We start from the raw sequence: 23,120 nt of genomic DNA on the forward strand, positions 1-23,120 counted from the left end.
AGTGAAGGTGGTGGTTGGCAAAGGATGTCAGTGGTAGAGAAGAGAAAAAGATGGAGAAGAAGATAGAGAAACTCAGAAAGAGGAGAGAGTAAGAATAAAGAAAGAATATTTAAATGAAGTGATTAAAAAAAATAGAATATTTGATATTGGGTGTATTATAAAGTAGGGTATTAAAATAGATAAAATAAATTTATAAGTTGCTAAAAGTTTTTTTTTTTAAGAACCACCACTGTGAATGCTCTAACATGCATCCAAATGCCAAGTGCTTTTAACTAAATTAACATTTTTTGGTGTTTCAAACAAAGACATTTATAATTTAAATCCTCCCTCTCCCAACTATCGAATTATAAAAAATATTAAATAAAACATACATATTATATTTTGTGTCAATTAGATATTGTTCACTTTTTGCTCCATAAACTCATATTTTTTAATATAATGTTGAGATTAAAAATCCTTAAAAATTAAACATTTTATAAATGATATAGCTATTATCCTCTAATCTTTTTGATGTGTTGTATACTTGAATTCATATAAGGCATAAAGAAACCATGTAATCCATGGTTAATCGTCATGAATACATATTTAACAGAACGTGACTGAGTGATTTTATGAAAGTTATGGTGAAACAAAACTTCAATCCATCTGGGCCGGCCATCCCAAAAAAAGAAAAAAAAAATCCAACTGGGCCAACCCTAAGAAAAGAGATGATCAAATTATCAATATTTATCACGATTCATGATTTTCTACTCTTCTTTTTTTTTTTTTTTTTTTTTTTTTTTTTTTTAGAATGTTGTTTTTGTACTTGATTTAAATGGATACGGATGATGTAATTGGGAAGATGATAATATTGTTATTATGGTTATCCCTAATCATTCAATAATGCAACTTCGTTCAGACAGCTGAGATCATCCTAGTTGCATAGTCGGACAATAAAGATGTAAGACTTCCTCCTTTTTGTAATGTTACAAGTCCTATCCTGTCTCTATTCCCTGCCTCCATTCTTTGTTTAATTTCAACTGTTAGTCATAGTCAGGTTGTGAGACTCTGACATTTGGACACTTCTTACCATAATAATACCATTGACAAATTTTCCAAACTCTTTTTGCACCCCATCTGATGGAGTTAGATATAATCAACAATACCAATGATGACTGTCCATTGAAGAAATTTTGTATGCATCAAAATTTATAGAAGCAAGGGTATTATTTTCAAGTACATATTAATATATTTCAAATACCATTTTAAAAATAATTGTACACTAAACGCAATTTGATGAAAAAGGGCCTGTTCGACCTTGGACTTTTAATAAACTTTGTCACACACATGCCAAATTCAAAATGTCCCCCCAATTTACAAACTTCTTGTATGATCCTAGGGTCTTGCGGTCGATGACACATTTTCCATGTGTTGAGATTATATCTTTGCCCACCCTAACCCCCAACCCAAGAAAAAAAAAAGACAAGAAACTAATACATAAATGATTTGTTTTTTTTTATTATTTATTTATTTGTTTCTCAATGAAAATTACAATCTCAATATAATAAATAATTGGGAAAATTGATTGAACAAATAGTAATGTTACAACTTACAAGTACCATACTGCATGACTCAATTGCCTCTGAATCCTGTAAAGCGTTTTCAAAATTGTTGATTAATATAGGACACTTTCAAGATCTCTTGACAACGGCTGTAGCGAAGTACGGATGGTGGCTGAACTCAAAAGAAGCCTTTAGTGTAGGGTCGAGGGCTCCTACCCGGGAAATAACATTTAAGGCAATGCTATTGTGCTCTGCCACTTGCTCTATTTTTCTGAGTTCGGCCAATTTGTCAGGGTCGTTGGAAAAACTACTCTTAGCCTCCTTTGCAATCCTCTGAGCATCTTTAAAGTAATTATACATAACCAGGGTCTAGGCAAAGAAAGAGAGATCAGTCATGACCGTATGAGAGAGGATTATTAAAAAAAAAAAAAAAGAGAGAGGATTATAAACACATATACAGGGTTGATGAAACACTTACGGATAAGCGAGCATAGGTTGTGGATTCCCTGAATGAGTGGAATGAGACGTGGTCAGGAATGCAAGCTTTCTGTAAAAGTTCAAAGTGCTGAATAAATCTCTGCAAAAGAAGTTAAAAATTTTGTGAGAAGACAAATTTTACATATTAAACTAAAAAACCATGAGGCAAGTCAAATGGAGAAAGAAGCAAAAAGCAATCTAGTCCATATCATAGCTTACATGATTATAATGATGGAACTTTGTCAAGAGTTAGATAATTAAATTTATTTTAACATGTAATTAATCAATTTCATATGCAAAAAAAGGAGTCACTTTCTACTAGTGTCTTGAAGATGTATCTCAGGAAAGATTGTTTCCTCCATCCACACCAAGAAATTTATAGGGGTGGAAAAACAATTGAAATTGGCCTCAATATAGCTTAGAAATTATTCCAATACCATGTTTTCCCACCATGGCTAGGATACTTCAGATATAAAAAAAATATACAGAAAATAAGCTTAGAAGCTATACCTCTTGCTCTGTATTAAAAGGATTTCGACTTTGTAAGATCATGTGTTCATTCCTCAAAGCAGCAAGCATCTGCAAAGAACCGACATATATATACAACTTTTGAGATTTTCTTGAATATAAATCACAAGTAGTGCATCTAAGTAGAATATCTTTAAGCAAAGGACCTATATTTAAGACTTGTCATCACATCTGCAACATATGATGGCCTTTCTAATTTAAACTAGAAAGACCTCTTTCATAAACCTGACCAGAGTATGGAGAAATTATACCGTTCTCATGGTGGACCACGTCACTTGTCCACCATTCCAGTAAAAGACTCCCACCTATTTAAAATTGTTGAATCAGTATTCAGTTTTTATTTAAAACTCCACAATTTTAAACAAGTGGAAGTCTTTTATTGAAATGGTGGACCACATTACTTATCTACCATGAGGACCTTATAATTTCTCCAGAGTATGGGTCTACCAACCACGAAACCCAAGAACCTTGCACAGTTCAGGAAGTCAACATCTATTCCCAAGCATCTTAAATGGCATTTCATAGAAGTGGTCATCCATGATCTCATAAAATAAAATTAAAATCAAGCAGAATTACCATTGTGAGCCCTTCAGCAAGACATATTTGGCATTGAAGAAACAAGACTGCTGGTGGGATTCGATATTCCCTTGCAACATCCTTCGGGGAATCCCTTTTCTTCTTGCCCTTTCGTTTGCCTGTTCGAAAGCACAGGAACACATCAAATTGGAATAGTTTTTTTTATTGATAAGTTACGCACGCAATAGGCTTGAACCCACGACCTCACCCTCCATCCCATTATTATAGGAGGAGGAAGCGCCAATTGAGCTATAGCTCATTGGCCAACTGGGTATCATAAACTCAATAAAATTTCTCAATAGAGATACAATCACATGCAGATTACAAAAGAATCTATTTCAGTTGTTCCCAGATATCTGATTGCAGATAGAAAGAAATAGAACATATTCACAGGGACCTGCTGAAGAGTTTCTTCATCCAAAATCACCTTAATCAGATAATCAATGCTACAGGCTTTCTCTGACCTATATGTCAAATTCCTAGCCTACCAAAAGAACACAGCATATTAGATGTTTGGAATTATTCACTATTTTTTTCCAACATCCTCATTTTCAAAGATGCAAAAAATCCACAGGTCTTATGTGTCTACTTAGATTCATCAAACACTGCAAGTTTCTTATAAAGTACCAAGTGACCACTTAGCGAGCATACTTACCCATGTCATTCTTTGCTGCCATCTTAAGATGTGTTTTCTCTGAAAGCTTAATCAAGACAACATACATATACCAGTATACCATGCAATATTCACTTGGGGAATAGAGCTCCAACTCAAAACCCAAAATGAGAAAACGCGAAGCTATCCAGTATGTTTGCTCCTCTACCCAAAGGAGGATATGTTGGAATATTTTCACACAGACGTTCTGCAAAACCAAAAAAAAAAAGTTTGAAATAGATCCTACCGGTGAAAGCATCAGGGTTTGATAATTTTAGCAAATTTATAAATCATAAAAATCTTGACCAAACAAGCAAACACTTTCTACAATTCCGGTAGAAAACAATTCAGTTAAACCTATGGCAGACTAACATACCTCATCTTCTGGAATTCTTGACACTTCTCCAAACTCCTTTCTAAACGCTAGCTCTAGCTGTTTGCCAACAGATAAAAGAACATAGATGCATTAGATATCAAGCCTAATTCTTCTTGCAAAGCCAACATGAGATTCCTGGCTTAAGTTAAAATCAATAATGCAGTATAGATGTCAATGTAGCAAAGGTAACAGCCGCCTTATGCAGAATTCATGTTTGCTCCTAAAGTTACATCATACTTCAAACCATAAAAGTAGATATATCAGTTATATTTGCCAAATTGCAAAAGATACAGCTTTGGTGGGACTGGGGACACAGATTACTGATCTAAAGTTGACAGTTAACTCAAACATCATCAAGTTATGAATATATCATGTTTCAGGGTATAGTGCGATTTTTAAGGCAAATTCTCAGGATAAACTACCAATAATAAACAAAAAGGACAGTTATGGGATGCTATTTGAAAATACAATCTTATAAGAACACAGTAGCCACAACCTCACTGAAGCAGAGAACGGAAAATCAGATTACACCCCCTGTTATGATAACTTGCATGAAATGAATTTCAGAAAGAGAAGAACAAACAAATTAATAACGCACGTGAAATATGGTCTACAAATATGGAACACACCTGCACATACATAACACGCCAATCTTGTAGCATTTTCCCTAGCTTACGCCTTTGCCATGCAGCATTTGTACAAAGAATTTTGAGCATATTGATAACTAACTGCATTACATAATGACATTGCACATATTAGATGAATATTAGATGAAGCACCTTCCGCAACAAACCAGAAGAATGTTATAAGCAGTCCTGCTGCAGACACGCCAAGTGACAACAAAAGTATAATTTAACAATGCTATCTTCTGATGAAGCTGTTAACCTAAATTGATTACAATAAATATAAATCTTTCTTGTGCGTGCGTGCAGGCATGTGTATTTAATAAGTAATATAAGGATAATAGGATTTCAATGACCATTTCCCCAGATTCCAAACTCAACCCAAACCAGTGAATAGAACTAAATAAGAGGACAGAGTGGGATTATCATTACTAAAATGACTTGGGAATAGAGAGCAATGGCATACATAATTATGCCAAAAGATGATATTGTCTTCACCTGCCCTAATTGCACAAAATATTCATTCTTCTGAACATCATGGTTCTTTGAAACTTCGGGCAACACTGCAGCTCTGGTGATAACAGTAAACATAGAATCCCGTCCATAGAGTTTCCCATCTTGAACCAGCAGAAGCTGTTCAAAAGTTATCAGGTTGAGAATCCAGACATAAGAACATAGACAGAGAAATAAGTACCTCAAATAAAGTAGACATCAAAACATTCCCACAAGATCAAGAATTATTAACATTCTAATGCAAATCATAAGCATCATATAGAAGCACATATTACAAATAAGGAATTTGTAAGTGAGGCTATATTACCTCTGCCACTATGTGCTTCCCAAAATGCAGAATATCTTATTTTTGGTCAAAGCTTCATGCTACAGTGTATAAACATGTCACCTCGACGTACAAATTTCTCAATAATCTAGTTCAAAGACATAATCCTCTCCCAAGTTTATGCTCTGGCTCATGAATTTGACAGCACAACTAGTGTCACCCTGAACATCAGCTTTTAGTTTCATGTAATTAACTATCACCAGCTTTTTTACTACTCACATGACTGTTTGTATTTTTCATAATTTTAATGAACTTGATTGTTCAAATATAAATAATTAGCACCAAGAGCCTTGTAGCTCAACTAGCACCTCTTGATGTTTCCAGCAAAGACATATAGGTTTCAAATCGCTCCTCCCCCATTGTAACTATTGAATTATCAACAAAATATAAATAGTTAGCATGCAGACATTTTTCCTCTATAGTACATTTCCAGTGTATTGGTTTTTTTTTTTAAAATAAAATTTGTTATGTTACTTATATATATATATTTATATATATATATATATATATATATAAATAAAAAAAAGGACTTTGTTTTTTCAAAATAAATCACTTTTTTTAATCGACCAACAATGGGGTTACCCCTCCCCTCCCATGCATTTAACCAACATAAAGAGGGAGACAACCACTTAGCATGCAGAAAATTTTTGGAATAAATGTTTCTTTTTTCTGTTTCTCTGTCTATTTTTTATTGGTAAGTTACACACACACAATAATTTTTGAACAGACAACCCCACACTCCACCTTGTTCTACAGGGGGAGAGGGTATTGTTTGAAATACCATTTAACATGTAGGGTTCAACTTTTGGAATACAACTGAATTTCATTAAAAATGCAAAAAGGGAGCCAACTCTAGTACACTGGGATGCAGTAAAGAATTTAATGATGCAGTAAAATTTATCAATTCATAAAAATAGATGCAGTAAAAATCAACCTGGAGATGAGCTCTTGCAACCAGATCAGGTTGAGATTTTTGGAACTGAACCACAAACTGCAAAACACCTTCTAATGATGGATCCAATGAGTAGGAACATATAATGTCTAGATCATGAAGCAGTTTCACAAAATATTCAATGGCCTGGCAGAACACAGACAAAAAAATCTTAAGACATTTGGCATTTTTTTTTTTAAACTTTTCATAAATAAAAAAGAGATTTTATGATACAAAGACTTACAAATGCAATTACTGGACATTTCAGAAGTAATTATCTAAATTCTTACCTTTTTCCAACTAAGGATTTTAATTGCACGCGGTGGAGTAGGTGCAGATAATCTACAATTTAAGCTAGCATCAAACCCAATAGGCTGACAGCCAGAAGCAGTTGTTCTATTTTCTATGCCATCCTCACTAGTTCCACAGGCACTAGATCTAAGAAAATCTGATGATCTATAAATGCAGTCTAGCTCTGATATGCAGGTAGCTATATGTTTCCTTGCCAACTCCAAACCTCTCCCTTGAGGCCGCCTCATAGATGTAAGAACATGGTAAAAATGCTGATAACAAAGAAAAGATGTTGAAAATACCAATTAAACAAAATTTGATCTGGGTTTTTGGTCTATGCACTAGAAAAAAGGTCATAAAACAGTGCGTATGTACAAACACCAGGAGAAGAGAAGAGGAAAACATGGAAAGTAAATGACGAGGCAGAACTAATTTTTTTCACTTGTATGTAACAAAATAGAGATCTCAAGCCTGCAGTGTCAGGAATAATCAGAGTTTGAAAAGACAAGGAGGGTAAAACATATACAGAAAATTAATTAACAAATTCTTTATGTTTATACAAGAGTTATATGTATAACAACAAAAAAATGATAACCCTAACTGATGCATCTTGTCAAGGGCTACAAGCATAAACTCTCAATAACTCTTTCAAAAAATCAAATAAATATTCAAAGCACCAAAGATACATACAAGATGCTATGTACTGAAGCACATAATAATGATCCAAAAACAATAGAAGGGGTGCTCATGAGCATACTTTCAGAGGATAAAACATAAATTTCTATGCAGACATATATATGCGATCATAGATGATGCAGAGACAATAACCTAAATAAATTACAGAACATTAAAGAGTCTACACAGGATAAGACCTTACGAAAGCGTAAGCGGCATAACAAGGCTTTACAGTAGCCTTCTTCTAAATCAAGATTTGTTTGTAAGGGCTCCATATCTGCATCAAAATAGCAAGCAAATACATGAAGAAATTTTTTCTGAAGATTAGAACTTACATGCAGTGAGAAAGTGTGCCTGATCCTATAAAGCAGAAAGTGCTATCAATGCCAAAAGCTAATACAATGAGATAAAGTTTTTATTACACTTAACACTAATACCAAAAAAAATTGAGCATGTTTGCCACATAGCCCAGAAATTTGTTAGTTTAATTGGCATACCATTGCTAGCATACCTTCTGACACTCATTAGCAACCACTTCTTATATCTCGCAACATAGCAACAGAATGGTCTTACAATTAAGAAAAACCAGATAGGGCCACGGTAAGTTATGTTTGACATAGAGGTTTACAAGATAAGAAATTGTGGGCAAATTTTTAAACATGTCTTACATCAAATATGTAACAATTCACGCTTAAGATCAACCAATCCTAGTCTGGCCTAAAAAAATAAAAACAAAGAAGAGCAACCATATTCATCATATGTGACTCCTTTGAATCCCTTGCAATCTTGACAAAAAATGACTTGCTTATAAAAAAGAGAGGAGGAACATAAGATTCAAGCAAGTTATCTGACAACAACCTTCTAAAACTCTTCTTCTAGACGAGGGGGCTTTGCAAGCACGCAATTGGCGAGAAATTGTTTCTTCAACAGCATTTAGCAATGACAAGCACTTTTCATCTCCATCCCCATCCAAAGGAAGGCCATATGCCATTGTAAAAAGATCATCTTCCTGCCAAACAAACAAATGAGACAAGAAAGTATTTCTAGATATGTATGTTTCATTTTTTTTTTTTTTAAATAAAAAGATGATTAGAAACAACAGATTGAAATTTAATGAAGGTTAATAACTTAATATATGCAGTCAATGAAGCTTTTCTTTTAGACTAAAAATGAAATCTTTGGCAGTGTTGGTAAAAGCACACTTATGCACACTCAAAGTGAAAGCATCAACCTTTAAGCACTTTCCGCACCTAAAGCAAAGCGCTTTCTGTACACTTAATTTTTTTGAGCTTTTAATAAGCTCAAATGGTACCTTTTGAGAAATATATCTAAGTGACCACATGATCTCACCACACAACACCACTAGGAAAAAGTCCAGCATCCAGACAAATCCAGTTAAAAACATGCTACTAATGATGGAAAGACTATTAATTAAAATGAAGTAGCTGAGGAATATGATGCAGGGTACATCTCTTGCGATGACAATGATGATTGTCATCTGCTTAATGGGGATGCTGATTATATACTTTAGGACTGCATTGAATTGCTTATGTTAGGCATTGAAGTCGCTACTTACCATTTTAGTACTTTTTGGCCTTTGCCTTTTGGATATATTTTAATTCAGCCATGTACTTCATTTTGATCATAGCTATCAAATATCATGGTTGTCTGTGTATATTTTATAAAGCACAAGAGAATTATAAAAGATGCTATGTCTTAATTTAATATCATTAGTTGTTCACTTAAGCTCCGTTTGGGAGTTCATAAGGGAAGGGAATGGAATGGAATAGAATAATCATAAGGGAATGGAAATGAATGGAATGGAATGGAATGTATTTAAGCAAGAGAAATGAATGGAAAAGAATGGAATAGAATGGAATTAAGTAACCTTGATTGGATGTTTTAAAATGAAGGAATGGAAATGAATGAAAATGAATGGAATGTAAGTAATCTTGTTTGGGAGCAACATGGAGGGAATGGAATGGATTCATTTTATAACAATATTACTATTGGACCCTTATTTTAAAATAAATAATTGAATATACAGGGGTATTTTGGGAGTTCTAGTAAAAAAATCATTAAATTTAATTCCATTCCCTCCCATTCCTCCTAATTTCGGGGGGAATGAAAATTTGAGGTTTTAAAGGAATAGAAAGGAATGAATGTTCCCTCCTACTCATTCCATTCCCTTCTACTTAAACTCCCAAACAAGGGAATGAGCTTTCCATTCCCTCCATTAAAACTCCCAAACAAGGGGAAGGGAAGAATATTCTAAAATTATTCTTTTTATTCCTTTCCATTCCATTCCATTCCCTCCTCCCAAACGAGGCCTTAGTTGTGTCATATTGTACACTAATAATTCTTTTCAAATTTACCATAATATTTTTTAAAGATGTGTGCTTTACTTCAATCAGGCACATGCTTTGCACTTACGTGCACCTCACACTTTCACCAACACTGATTTTCGGTCAAGAGGATACCAAAAAATAATTTGAATCAACAATTACTATTACATACAAGCAGTCTAAAACTAGATTCACTTTCTCACTTTTACTGTTCTCCTCACATCATACAAGGAGCCATAACAACAAAATACTGCAACATTCTTTTAGTTTTAGAAATCATCTCCCCAACTGTCTGTACTTGACAAAAAAGTAAAATTACCTGAATATTAAACAACTCCTTAAGGCAATGTTGACTTTAAATTAGGGAGGAAAGTGAGACCAAAAATTTGTTCTATAAAATGATGAGAAAAAAAGGGATTTGTTGGAATACTTTACTTCATGTGTACGTGCATCTGAGACAACCGAAATAACCGCCTTGCAGGTTGCACGTATGACTCTGCAATATGAATGAAGCAAGGCATGTGAAGATGTCCTATCAGGTCTCAAAAGATAGATACAAGAGAACACAGTTTGTGCCAACGAATGACCCTTGTGCCATGTCGCCTGCATATAGGATCATATTTTAGACTCTAGAGATAAAGATTAGGTAGGTCATACATTGAAGATTTATAGTTTAGATAGAAAAACAAATAAAAAGCAGTCACTACAAATGCAAAAAAGGGGAAGAAAAAGCAATTTTGTATAGAGTCGGCATGTCAATCAAGGTCAGGCTATGTCTTTGCTACATAGGGTAAGACTAATCATGAAAAGTAATACTGCTGATACCTCACACGCTAGAAGATGGTCCATGATGTCAATAGTGCATTGAACATCAACAGTTTTGTTAATGCTAATAGGAACTGGAGCAGCACCGTTCTCAATGGCTTCATCAATGGAATAGTATTTACAAACAATACCAGAATCCATCTTCGGGTCCATTATCTATTAAGAATAGCAATTACAAACTAATGAGTATAGGCTGAGCATATAGAGAACAAAATTAAACATAATCAAAGTGGAAAAACCATTGTTGAAGATGATAACAGTAAGATTATGCAAGTATTTATTTATAAATACAGTGAGATTATGCAAGTCTTTATATTTATAATCCCATACAATTCACTTTAGGTCACATCCGACAAGCAGGAATCATAGGAATGACTTGTCAATAGCATCACACATTTGAACAGAGCATCACACCACAAAATACTGCGATATTAAAGAAATTTTTCCAACAATGCATAGATTGAGCAAAGAAAACTAAGGAAACACCTTAGTAGAAACAGCAGAAAAGAGATTAAAATGGCACAGCCCCAACAATGGTGCTCTTTCATTTTTTTTTTTTTTCGTTATTAGTTCATCATTTTGGCTTTCATTAATCTTTTCTAGATAAATTGATGCTCTTAATTTTATGCAGTAGTCTCTTTTAAATGGGCAAGGTTCCTGTATGCTTCCCATGTACTTGGGCTTTGCCCATGTTATCTCCCCCCTCCCCCCCCAGGGAAGTAAAGTGTATACTTACCAAACGTGTGTGTGTGTGTGTGTGTGTATATAAAGGGTTGAAAAACCATCAAATTAGCAATAGAAAACATATTTTTGCTATGCTATTTAATGCAGCCTAAATTGAATAAGAATACACATAATTCATATTTAACAGCTAAAAATAGCATAAAAAGGTTAAGTATAATCAAGGACATAATAAGTACCTCCAAAGCAGACATTGCAGCAAAAAGATTGAAATTATCTCCATGAATAAGTTCACCGTCTCGAAGATCTGCAAACATTATGAAAGGAAGATAGAATCAAGAGAAAAGCCAACAACACGCGGGTACAGCACCACAATTTATATCTCAATTCTCCTATGCAATTTTTAAATGAAAGGCTTACACCAACCCTTCACATCCCTTTTAATGCCTAAGCCAAGGCATCAGTACATGCAGAAGTAAGAGCCAGTCAATTAGGAATGTGGCCATCCACATGATACAAATATCATACTTAACTTTATTTCCATTTCATCTAGTACTGTGTGTTATCTTATTTTAGGTAGGAGGAGAACTGAGAGGATTATAGATTTTTTTTAAACACATTTTAAGTGGGGGAGGTGAATTTGAGTCTTGGACGTCTCCATTGTTCACATTAGGAAATGTCATTTGATCTGAAGGTCATTGGCAACTGATTATATATATATATATAATATATATTTATATATATATATATATATTTTTTAAGTAGGAAAGGGGGATTTGAGCCTTAAACGTCTCTATTGAAAACACTAGGAAATATCATTTGATGTGAATGTCATAGGCAACAGAGAAGATTATAATTTATATATGTGTGTGTGTGTGAAAAAAATGTAAAACTTTCTTTAATTGTTTTTTTGATAAGTAAACTTTCTTTTATTGTTAAGATTAGCATTCCTAAGAAAAGTATTTGAATCAAAAAAAAAAAAGTCGCATCAAATACCAAGCATAAAATTTAAAATAAGAACAATAGTAAAAGCCTCAATATTGTTCACATTTATTTAGTTTCCAGTACAATTCCAGCAACAAGTGAAGCATAAAATTAATAACCTTTCCACACATTTTTTACCGTTCAGTTTCTGACAAAACCAAAAACTCAAACTTTACTCATACAATCAGTTCCCAATCGAACCAAAAAAAAAAAAAAAAATCCAATTTCCCTCATCATTCCCTCACTTAATCCTCCATTTTCTCAGCAACCAATCAAAAACCCCATTGTTTCTAATTACGCAAACTGAAGAATCCCCTTGAGTTATACTCTTTCAAGAAAAAAAAAAAAAAAACATATATAATCACAACTTTCTCGGGAAACAAACAGAGATGGAAAGCGAGAGAGAAAGAGTGGAGTTAGGGCAAGAAGGGAAAGAACCTTTGCATGCGGATTCAAGAAGAGGCGACACGTCAGCCCAGACCGAGTCGTCGCCGGAGGGAATGGAGGTACGTTCGGGTACGGAGACCGCCGCCGCCGCATCATCTGCCATTTGTTTTTGCTGATTGATGCTTTATTGTTGTATTTTCAGTGCTTCGGATTCTATCTCTCTCTCTCTCTCTCTCACTGTGTCTCTCTCTGAGTCTTTGCTTTGGGACTGTGTTGGTCTACGCAAACGCAAAGTGCTTTTGCTTAACGAAGAAGACCCAAGTTTTTAGTTTTAAATTTTAAGGTGGTTTTTTTTGTTTTTGTTTTGTGGAATTGTGAAAGTACGACTTCGGAGGGGGCTGGAGACGCTAAAGGATTTTAGAGACACATCGTACGTGTGTGTGAGTGAGGGTTTTAGGGCATGAAAACTAATGATTTTCACGGGTCGGGTCGGATACCATTACCCACCCAAAATATGGGATCTGTTTTTCGTCCATAGGGCTTTGGGCTGATGTTTTTATACTCGAAAGATTCTCGGGAACTCTAGGGTTTTATTTTTTTATTTTTTTCAATCACTTATCACTTTTCATTCAATTTTCTTCACTCATCACTCATCACTCATCACTTAAAGTACCCCAATTTCCTAAACCCACCCGTTTGGCACATATCACTTAGTTATATTTTCAACCAAAAAATCTAAAAAAACTGGGACCCACACACTGACCCATGTCATAAGACTTTCTTTTTCTTTTTTTTTTTTCCCTACTCTCCCCTTCGTTTTTCTCTGCTTTTCTCTTCGTTTTTCCCCTGTTTTTCTGTGATTTTCTCTTCGTTTTTCCCCTGAAAAAGCCAACGAGCAACAAGCGACGCCATTGATGAGCGACAAAGCCGAATCGACGAGCGACGCCATTGATGAAAAGTTTGAAACTGAAAGAGAGAGAAAAACAGAGTAGTGGGTTAGAGATTTTGGAGATTGTTTGAATTGAAAAGTTTGTTTCTTGATTTTGGAGATTAATGGGTTTGAGACTGAGATGATGGTGCCAACGATGGAGTTAGGAAGGATGGAGAAGATGGTGGGTCTGAGCTCTGATTAGTGGTGGTATAGTTTACCCAAAAAAAAAAAGAAGATGGTGGGTCTAAGCTCCGATCGATGGTGGTATGGAGATGGTGATATAGTTTGCCCAAAAAAAAAAAAAAATGGTGGGTCTGAGCTCCGATCGGTGGTGGTATGAAGATGGTGGTATAGTTTACCAAAAAAAAAAAAAAGAAGAAGAAAATGGTTGTATGAAGATGAAGGAGTGATCTGGTTCCCATTGATGAAGAGAGCCGTTGCAAGTTGTATCAAAAGGTGGGCTGGTGTGACTTTGCACTGATAATGGGTCTCATATATGTGTGTTTAATTACGAAAATGCCATGGAAGCTGAGTTTTGGAAACTGAAAACACATTTATATGTTTTTAGTTTCCATAACTCATCACTCAAAAATCGGAGAATTGAGTGATAGAAACAAAAACTAAAAACATCCCCAAATAAACCATTCAGCCATGGGACCCACATATTTTGAGTTATGGGTGATGGAAACAGAGTTATGGGTGATGAAAACACAAAAACCAAACAGCCCCCTAATCTCCAATTATAAAACCAACAAAAAAAAAAAAAAAAAAAGCTAATAATAACGCTCATAGACTTTGTAAGGACTCAATTTGTAACGACCCAAAATGATACTGGGTTCGCACGTAAAAAGACCCAAATAATATCATTTGTAGAGCGTGGGTTTAAAAGGCTAGGCCTTGGTCACCGGACGGTGGTTAGTCGTGGTGTTCATACAGAATTAAACCGTGTTCGCTCGAGGAGTCTTTCTCCTTGAGGCGGTTTGGGAGGCTCTGGTTCTTGGCCTTTTTTCCCAGCCTCCTTTTTTGGCGCCTCAACCTTCACATTATATAACCCTTCTTGGTTGATCATAGTCCTCCACTTGTTGATCAGGCAGGTGCCTACTTAAGTACCCGTCTCATGAGCTGCCTCCCCTTACTTTTTGTTAGTTGCGATGACCGAAGTCACCCTGTTCAGGCGTCTTTTCTTATTAATATGGTTAGGACGTTTGCGGGCGCATTTAATGCGGAGGGGACGTATTTACCTTGAACTAGTTCCGCACCGTACCCCTACGTGGGTCCCATTCTACTCGCCTCTTCTTCAGGGGGTTTTTTGGGGGCAGCCTTCAATGAGATGTTGCTCTTCCCTTTGAAGTCTTGGAATGCCGAGGATAGGGTCATCCTCGGCTGTGCCCCCAGGCATTTCGGCCTTTCCCTATTCGTCCTCGACAAATACCTTCCTTGGCACGGGCCCTAGGCCTTAGTAGAGCATGGGCCAGATCATAAGTTCTCTAGCCCCACAATAGTCCCTCAAAATCCTGCTATCCAGCTCCTTGGATGGATAGGAGGGTTTTGATGACATCAGACATCTGTCAATGCCTGTCAATCCTTATCACCTATCGGTTCCCGAGACTTTTCGTCTGCCCGAGACACATTCCTGGAGACTTTGGAAGGTGAAACATGGCCTCATTAAATGCGGGCGGCTTTGTGTTTCCCACGTTCTACGGCATGATGGAGATCTAACGGTGGGGATTTCTTTGCCTTTATGGGCGGGAAAAATCGTGCAGTTACTCTTAATGGGAGGCATAAATGATTTTTGGAATGGATTTGTCTCTTCAGTTTTGCACTTAAGAGTTCTAGCGCATATACCTTGGGTTCATCTGAACTTTCGTCCAAACTCAAGTCTATCTCCAGCACAAAAAGTCTGTCCGAAGCGGCTTTCCTCTTTTCTGTAAATTCCCTGCCTCCATTAACTCGTGCTTTTTCTTTTCTGGGTTTATTTTTCTCTAGTTCCCTTCCTTCTCCCGTCACTAGTTGAGTTTGTTTAGTAACTCGTAGAGATGGTTAAATTGAGACTGAGGAAATTGGTTGATACTGAGAAGACGATGGAAAAGTTCATCGCCGATTACAGGATTCCTCCCAACGTAAGTCTGAGGCATTGTAAGATGGGGGAGTGGTACTTTCTAAGGAGAACGGGCGAGGTGGTAATTCCTGTCCTCGCCTTCGTAGAGGGGGGTATGAGAATCCCCATGGGGCCGGTAACGAAGGGTTACCTCAGGCACTTCTGATTAGCCCTCACCCAGTGTACCGGCAACATGTTTAGGATTCTGGGTTGTGTGGATGCCTTAAATGAAAAGATGGGGCTAAGATTAACCCACCACGACGTGAATTGGTGTTATAATCTCCAAAATTTGAAGGGGAAATCCTATTATATGAAGACGAGAGACGAGAGGGTTCGACTAATTCAATGCCTCCCTGATTCCAACAAGGGGTTAAACAAAGATTTCCTTATCGTATTCGGTGAATGGCATGATGGCGATCTCTGCCCCACGGTAAAGGGAGAACCAGGTGGGGTATAGAGAATGGAAGGGTGCCAATCCTTTGTGCCATTTTAATTTGATGTGGTTCGGTAACTAACCATGCGCATGTGTTTTTCTTGCAGATCCACACGCTTTTCACCAACACTTTCACCTAGTTAACCAGGTGGACTTGGAGACTGTTCTTCAAGCGGCAGTTTTCATAAATGACGGGGATGGTCAAGTCCGAGCCGCTCACAAAATCTTAGGGTACGCTCCCCTTCAGAAGTCATTTGCCGACCCCAGGCACGTGATCAGAGCCAGCCGTCCTCGGCTTCCAAAAATTACCATGGTCGAATCAGGATTTTTAATCTCCGAAGGATCATCTGTCCCAGAGGGCATCCCACTGGTGGACCTCTCCTCATCTCACCAAGTAGCGGAGGACGAAGGCGAGTTAGATCAATCCGAGGAGGGATTTGGGGTATTTGACCTAGCCGACCAATCCAAGGATCCTGCTGGTGATATAGGTGACCCGGCCTTATCCGAGGCGGAATTGTCATCAGTAGACACATCTTCCCAAACCGAGATGGGACTTAAGAGAAAGCCCCCGACCAGCTTATTCGACCTCCTCGAGGGTCAACCGGAGAAGGGTGCGCAGGGAACACCGCAGTCCAACGCTCCGTCTCCACCACCTCAGCCCCAGACCATCCAGACTAGGTCATCCTCCACAAAGTCGCAGCCACAATCTCCCCGCCCCAAACTTCCTGCTCCTCCCCAACCAGCTCTGCCTCCTCGGCCGGAGCCCACTAACTCAAAGAGAAAGAGGAGTCCCAAGGGTAAGGAAGCCATGGATGGGGGAAAATCTCAATCTTCTAAGGAGAGGGATGAAGCCCCGCGTGTGAAACAATTGAAGATTGGGCACCAAAGCAAGGGTAAAGAGACCGAAGCCCAATCAGCCCAAAGCAAGGGAAAGGGGATCGAAGCCCAATCCTTGCCAAGCGCTTGGCTTCCCGCCCCAATGCTCCACGGGGGACCACTGCTGGAAACCGCGTCCATGAGGGACCTTGGAGATGGCGAAGGGGGTTATGTGGCCGACGCATTAGGGAGAACTATGCTGCTTCCCAATGACGTGGATGAGTTGAAGAAAATGAGGATGCAGGAGGTTTTCCTCAGTACGAAGAGGTACTTGGGAATGGTAAGGCTCTTGAAACCTAAAACTTTATTAACTCTTGCTCCCGGTTTGTCATTCACAATGTATTTACCTTACTTGACAGGCTCTCCAGGCCACATATAGAATGGAGGAGGAAGTTAACAAGCAGAGTAAGGCCGCCGAGAATGAACGCTCCAAACACCTAGACGCCTCACGAACTCTCAAAGCTTTCGAGGACGACCTCGTAAAGGCTAAGGACGCCTTAAAGGAGGCTATCCGAGAAAAAGATAGTGCCTCGGCGGGTTTAGATGGTGCTCAAAAATAGGCCAAGGAACAGACAAAACGTCTACTCGAAGCCGAGGATCAGTTGCGAATAGCCAAGGAGCAGATCAGTGATTTAAAGAAAAGACTGATCTTGGCAGAGAATGATAAAGGCGTGGTGGAGTATGCCCGAGACGAAACCATGAGGGCCAAGCGAGAGGCGAGTTTGCTAGAAACGAGACTGAGGCTTCCAAGGAAACGGCCAAGGATGAGGGTTACAACGTGGGGGTAGCTGAAACCCAAGCCTCCCTTAAAGCCCAAATTCCCGGAGTATGCAGGCTATACTGCTCCCAGGTTTGGGAAGAGGCCTTAAAGCGAGCTAGGGTGGATGCTTCGTCTGATTTGTGGAAAGCGGAGAGCATATTTTACCCTACAGCCATCCGTGAGGCCGCCTCCACCAGCTCCGAGGCTGTGAGCGATCAACACGAGGGAGGGGTCACTCAGTCAGAAGCTGCATAGGTCAGCGTCCCTCCTGGCGAGTCACTAAAAGGGGGAGAGCTCCTTGATGTGATAGAAGCACCCGAAAGTATGGATCCCGAGGTGCCCAAAGAAGATGCCGAGCCTATGGTCAGCGCTCAGATCCCTGATGTTGAAGAGCCAGCCATCCTTGCCCAGCCCCTGCAGGCAATTCCCCTTACTGAGGTCCTCAAGAGTACCGACACCGATCCCGCTCAGCCTTCTCCAGAAGCGACTATCCTCCAGGGCGTCGAAACCAGTCCTGTTCTGCCTTCCCAGGATGTGGCCGACACAGAACTGAAGAAGTAGAAACCCCGGCCAGCCTTCGTATTTATTTTTAGTTCAATGATTAACTAGTTTTTCTTTTATTTTGAAAACTTTGTAGTTTGCCTGTAGTTGAACCTGTTGAACACGCATATGAAATTCTTTTCTTCCTTTTTCTGTTTGATTACATGCTAGTTGCCCTCGTCGATGCTTACTATCGCTGATGATTTTTGAGCTAATTATCTTAACATGTATGAATGGTTGTGCATATGACATGTTTAGGATCATGTTTCAGAATGCTAGCTCACCCGCACCCATAGGGTATTGAACTCATGTCTGAACCTATTTCAGTGGGGATATAGGCATCACCTGAAATGTCATATGTGTCGTTAGGACCAACTTGGTGTCCAAATTTCCTTTAAGTAGTTGGTTTCCCCATAGGTTTGAGTCTGAAGACCATGCAATACCTTGGTTCTGTCCAAAACTTGATTTTAAGTTGTTGGTTTCCCCATAGGTTTGAGTCCGAGGACCATGCAATACCTTGGTTCTGTCCAAAATTTGATTTTTAAGTAGCTGGTTTCCCCCTAGGTTTGAGTCTGAGGACCATGCAATACCTTGGTTCTGTCCAAAACTTGATTTTTAAGTAGTTGGTTTCCCTATAGGTTTGAGTCCGAGGACCATGCAATACCTTGGTTCTGTCCAAAACTTAATTTTTAAGTAGTTGGTTTCCCCATAGGTTTGAGTCCGAGGACCATACAATACCTTGGTTCTGTCCAAAACTTAGCTTTTTTAAGTAGTTGGTTTCCCCATAGGTTTGAGCCCGAGGACCATGCAATACCTTGGTTCTGTCCAAAACTTGATTTTTAAGTAGTTGGTTTCCCCATAGGTTTTAGTCCGAGGACCATGTAATACCTTGGTTTTGTCCAAAACTTAGTTTTTTTAAGTAGTTGGTTTCCCCATAGGTTTGAGTTCGAGGACCATGCAATACCTTGGTTCTGTCCAAAACTTAGCTTTTTTAAGTAGTTGGTTTCCTCATAAGTTTGAGTCCGAGGACTATGCAATACCTTGGTTCTGTCCAAAACTTAGCTTTTTTAAGTAGTTGGTTTCCCCATAAGTTTGAGTCCGAGGACCATGCAATACCTTGGTTCTGTCCAAAACTTAATTTTTAAGTAGTTGGTTTCCCCATAGGTTTGAGTCCGAGGACCATGCAATACCTTGGTTCTGTCCAAAACTTAGCTTTTTTAAGTAGTTGGTTTCCCCATAGGTTTGAGTCCGAGGACCATGCAATACCTTGGTTCTGTTCAAAACTTGATTTTTAAGTAGTTGGTTTCCCCATAGGTTTGAGTCCGAGGACCATGCAATACCTTGGTTCTGTCCAAAACTTAATTTTTAGGTAGTTGGTTTCCCCATAGGTTTGAGTCCGAGGACCATGCAATACATTGGTTCCGTCCAAAACTTAGCTTTTTTAAGTAGTTGGTTTCCCCATAGGTTTGAGTCCGAGGACCATGCAATACCTTGGTTCTGTCCAAAACTTAGCTTTTTTAAGTAGTTGGTTTCCCCATAGGTTTGAGTCCAAGGACCATGCAATACCTTGGTTTTGTCTAAAACTTAATTTTTAAGTAGTTGGTTTCCTCATAGGTTTGAGTTCGAGGACTATGCAATACCTTGGTTCTGTCCAAAACTTAGCTTTTTTAAGTAGTTGGTTTCCCCATAGGTTTGAGTCCGAGGACTATGCAATACCTTGGTTCTGTCCAAAACTTAGCTTTTTTAAGTAATTGGTTTCCCCATAAGTTTGAGTCCGAGGACCATGCAATACCTTGGTTCTGTCCAAAACTTAATTTTTAAGTAGTTGGTTTCCCCATAGGTTTGAGTCCGAGGACCATGCAATACCTTGGTTCTGTCAAAAACTTAATTTTTAAGTAGTTGGGGGAATTAACCCCTCGGTTATGGCATGGGACATTGGTTTAGGGAGACTAGCTCCTCGGCCAAGCCCTTAGAACCATCCGCGCCACTGACACTTCGAAGCGTAGCCCCTAGTGAAGAAACGTAGCCCCTAGTGGAACTTTACGCTAGAACACTACAACCGCCTGTTGGAAATGACGGGGGGACTGTCTCAACCGACCGCCTGTGCCAATACACAAGCCTTTCCCACAGACGGCGCCAATTGTAAGGACTCAATTTGTAACGACCCAAAATGATAGTGGGTTCGCACGTAAAAAGGCCCAAACAATATCATTTGTAGAGCGTGGGTTTGAAAGGCTAGGCCTTGGTCACCGGACGGTGGTTAGTCATAATGTTCATACAGAATTAAATCGTGTTCGCTCGAGGAGTCTTTCTCCTTGAGGCGGTCTGGGAGGCTCTGGTTCTTGGCCTTTTTTCCCAGTCTCCTTTTTTGGCGCCTCAACCTTCACATTATATAGCCCTTCTTGGTTGATCCTAGCCCTCCACTTGTTGATCAGGCAGGTGCCTACTTAAGTACCCGTCCCATCAACTGCCTTCCCTTGCTTTTTGTTAGTTGCGATGACTGAAGTCACCCTGTTCAGGCGTCTTTTCTTATTAATATGGTTAGGACGTTTGCGGGCGCATTTAATGCGGAGGGGACGTATTTACCTTGAACTAGTTCCGCACCGTACCCCCACGTGGGTCTCATTCTACTCGCCTCTTCTTCAGGGGGCTTTTTGGGGGCAACCTTCAACGAGATGTTGCTCTTCCCTTTGAAGTCTTGGAATGTCGAGGACAGGGTCATCCTCGGCTGTGCCCCCAGGCATTTCGGCCTTTCCCTATTCGTCTTCGGCAAATACCTTCCTCGGCACGGGCCCTAGGCCCTAGTAGAGCGTGAGCCGGATCATAAGTTCTCTGGCCCCACAGACCTAATTTCACAATATATTGATATTGATGCAGTGGATTGTGCACGGTTGAATAAAAGTGGTGGGTCGTGTTAAAGGATTGGGTGGTGTAAAGTGTCCATCACTCACAATCAACCACTTAATATATTATGAAATTAAGTGTGAAATTGAGTGTCTTTAGAATTATTACAATTTAAAAAAAAACAAAAATGCAATTCTTGTATAGCGACACACTCTGCTACAACTTATTACATAAGTAGTGTAAACTTTTGATTAGATTACATCATTTACACATGAGTCCACCACTCTTATTTGGTGAAAAGTAATCCAATTATCACTTGATATGTGTAAGTTGTGGCAAAATATGTGTTCTTAGGCTTTTCTTTTTATATAGTAACGAAATTCATGTAAAAGACTGTTTCAAAACATATATTCATGTACAATTAATCTGCAAATTAGGTTGTCAAAGGCCTTGTAGCTGAATTGGCACCTCCCCATGTACAAAGTTATTGGGGGTCTAAGGGAGAAAGGGTTCGAGCTGCGGGGTTAGCATCATATTGTAATTATTTTTCCGAAAAAAAAAAAAAAGTCTGCAAATTAGGTTGGGCTGCAAGTCATTTCCTGATCAATTAATTAGAATTGATAAAATTAGATTCAAGCCCATCAATTCATCGAAACCCAAAGGTGGGTTTGGTATGAATTTGATCCAACTAGGTATGTTAAAACTTAAAACACAATTTTGTCCTAAACTTATCAAAAATCATTTCACAAAAGGTTCTTTATGCGTGTTTGTGTGTATGAATTTTTAGGACTATTTTCTTATTTTGGTTGTAATTTCTTGAAGTTATTTGACTTTGAATGTTTGTAAGTTGTATTAATCTGGTCATTGATCATAAACATTCTTCTTTTGGTGCATGGTTGATAGTACTGTACGGTACCTATTTAATTGGGAGCAAAGAGATGAGTATTATATTGGAGAGACTTATGTATCATACGATATGTTTGTATGTTGTTTGGATCATATTGAATCACTTTATATATGTAATTGGGCTGGCCTTATATCATTCAATTCATAAATAAGTGAATTTAGTTTGGGCTAATGAAAATTTATGAAATTGGGCCAGGTCTTATTGAGTCCAACAACTCTAAAATATAACATTTTTAGGGAGAAAAAGCTTACAATGCGTGTACAAAATACATTTTTGAACATCACGGCACCTTTAATTTTATGAATATTGTGACTTTTTATATTTATTCATAGCACTTCAAAAAAGCAGTGACATTTTAAAAATAAGTTTTTTTTTTTTTTTCTTTGGTATAAAATCATGAGTAATGATCAATGCATCTCATTTTATTTATTAAAAAAAAAAAATGCATGTGCCTAGTGCGCCACACATACATGTGTTTTATAAATGTCCATAGATTATTTTAATTATTTTATTTGTTAACGATTGTGTTATTTTATGTACTCACGATTTTTTTTTTTTTTTTTAAAATGTAGGATATGTTTTAGAAACAAATAATCCACTTTGTTTCCTTCATATCACAATCTACACAAATACTTTTAACAGTTGCTACAGCTGATTTAGGGGAAGGTATGGGTGTAGAACATTAAATGCATTGACAATGTTATGTTGCAAGATATTTTATATTTCTAGCTAAATGATTAATAGTTGTCAACTAACGAAGGATTTAGAGTCCTAGTGAACTTAACCAGCCAACATAGAGGCCGTGTTTCAACGTAAAATAATGGTCACCAAAATCTGTGTTGAACATGAAGTTTTGTGTGTTTAGAGTTTAGATTATGAGTAAAAACTAAAAATCTTGAAAACTTCAATAGAAGAAAATGCAGATTACAAGTAATAACTAACAAATATTATTGTTGTATTTTTTTTTTGCTAATAATATTATTGTTGTATTTAACTTTAAA

General features: G+C 37.9%; 1 protein-coding gene across 1 annotated transcript; it reads right to left on the reverse strand.

Moving 5' to 3' along the window:
• Positions 1–1,470: 1,470 nt before the first annotated feature.
• LOC126715464 (uncharacterized) lies at positions 1,471–13,154 on the reverse strand. The gene is made up of 16 exons (XM_050416063.1): positions 12,782–13,154; positions 11,599–11,666; positions 10,679–10,834; positions 10,289–10,456; positions 8,367–8,517; positions 7,706–7,785; positions 6,833–7,105; positions 6,546–6,689; positions 5,272–5,406; positions 4,780–4,878; positions 4,151–4,207; positions 3,778–3,982; positions 3,123–3,241; positions 2,529–2,597; positions 2,020–2,118; positions 1,471–1,910 (listed from the first exon to the last, which is right to left on the reverse strand). Exons 1-16 carry the CDS (start codon positions 12,891–12,893, stop codon positions 1,671–1,673), a joined length of 2,175 nt encoding a protein of 724 aa, XP_050272020.1. The 5' UTR covers positions 12,894–13,154; the 3' UTR covers positions 1,471–1,670.
• Positions 13,155–23,120: the final 9,966 nt, after the last annotated feature.

The sequence above is a fragment of the Quercus robur genome, chromosome 2 (genome assembly GCF_932294415.1).
Source record: "Quercus robur chromosome 2, dhQueRobu3.1, whole genome shotgun sequence".
Lineage (NCBI taxonomy): Eukaryota > Viridiplantae > Streptophyta > Magnoliopsida > Fagales > Fagaceae > Quercus > Quercus robur.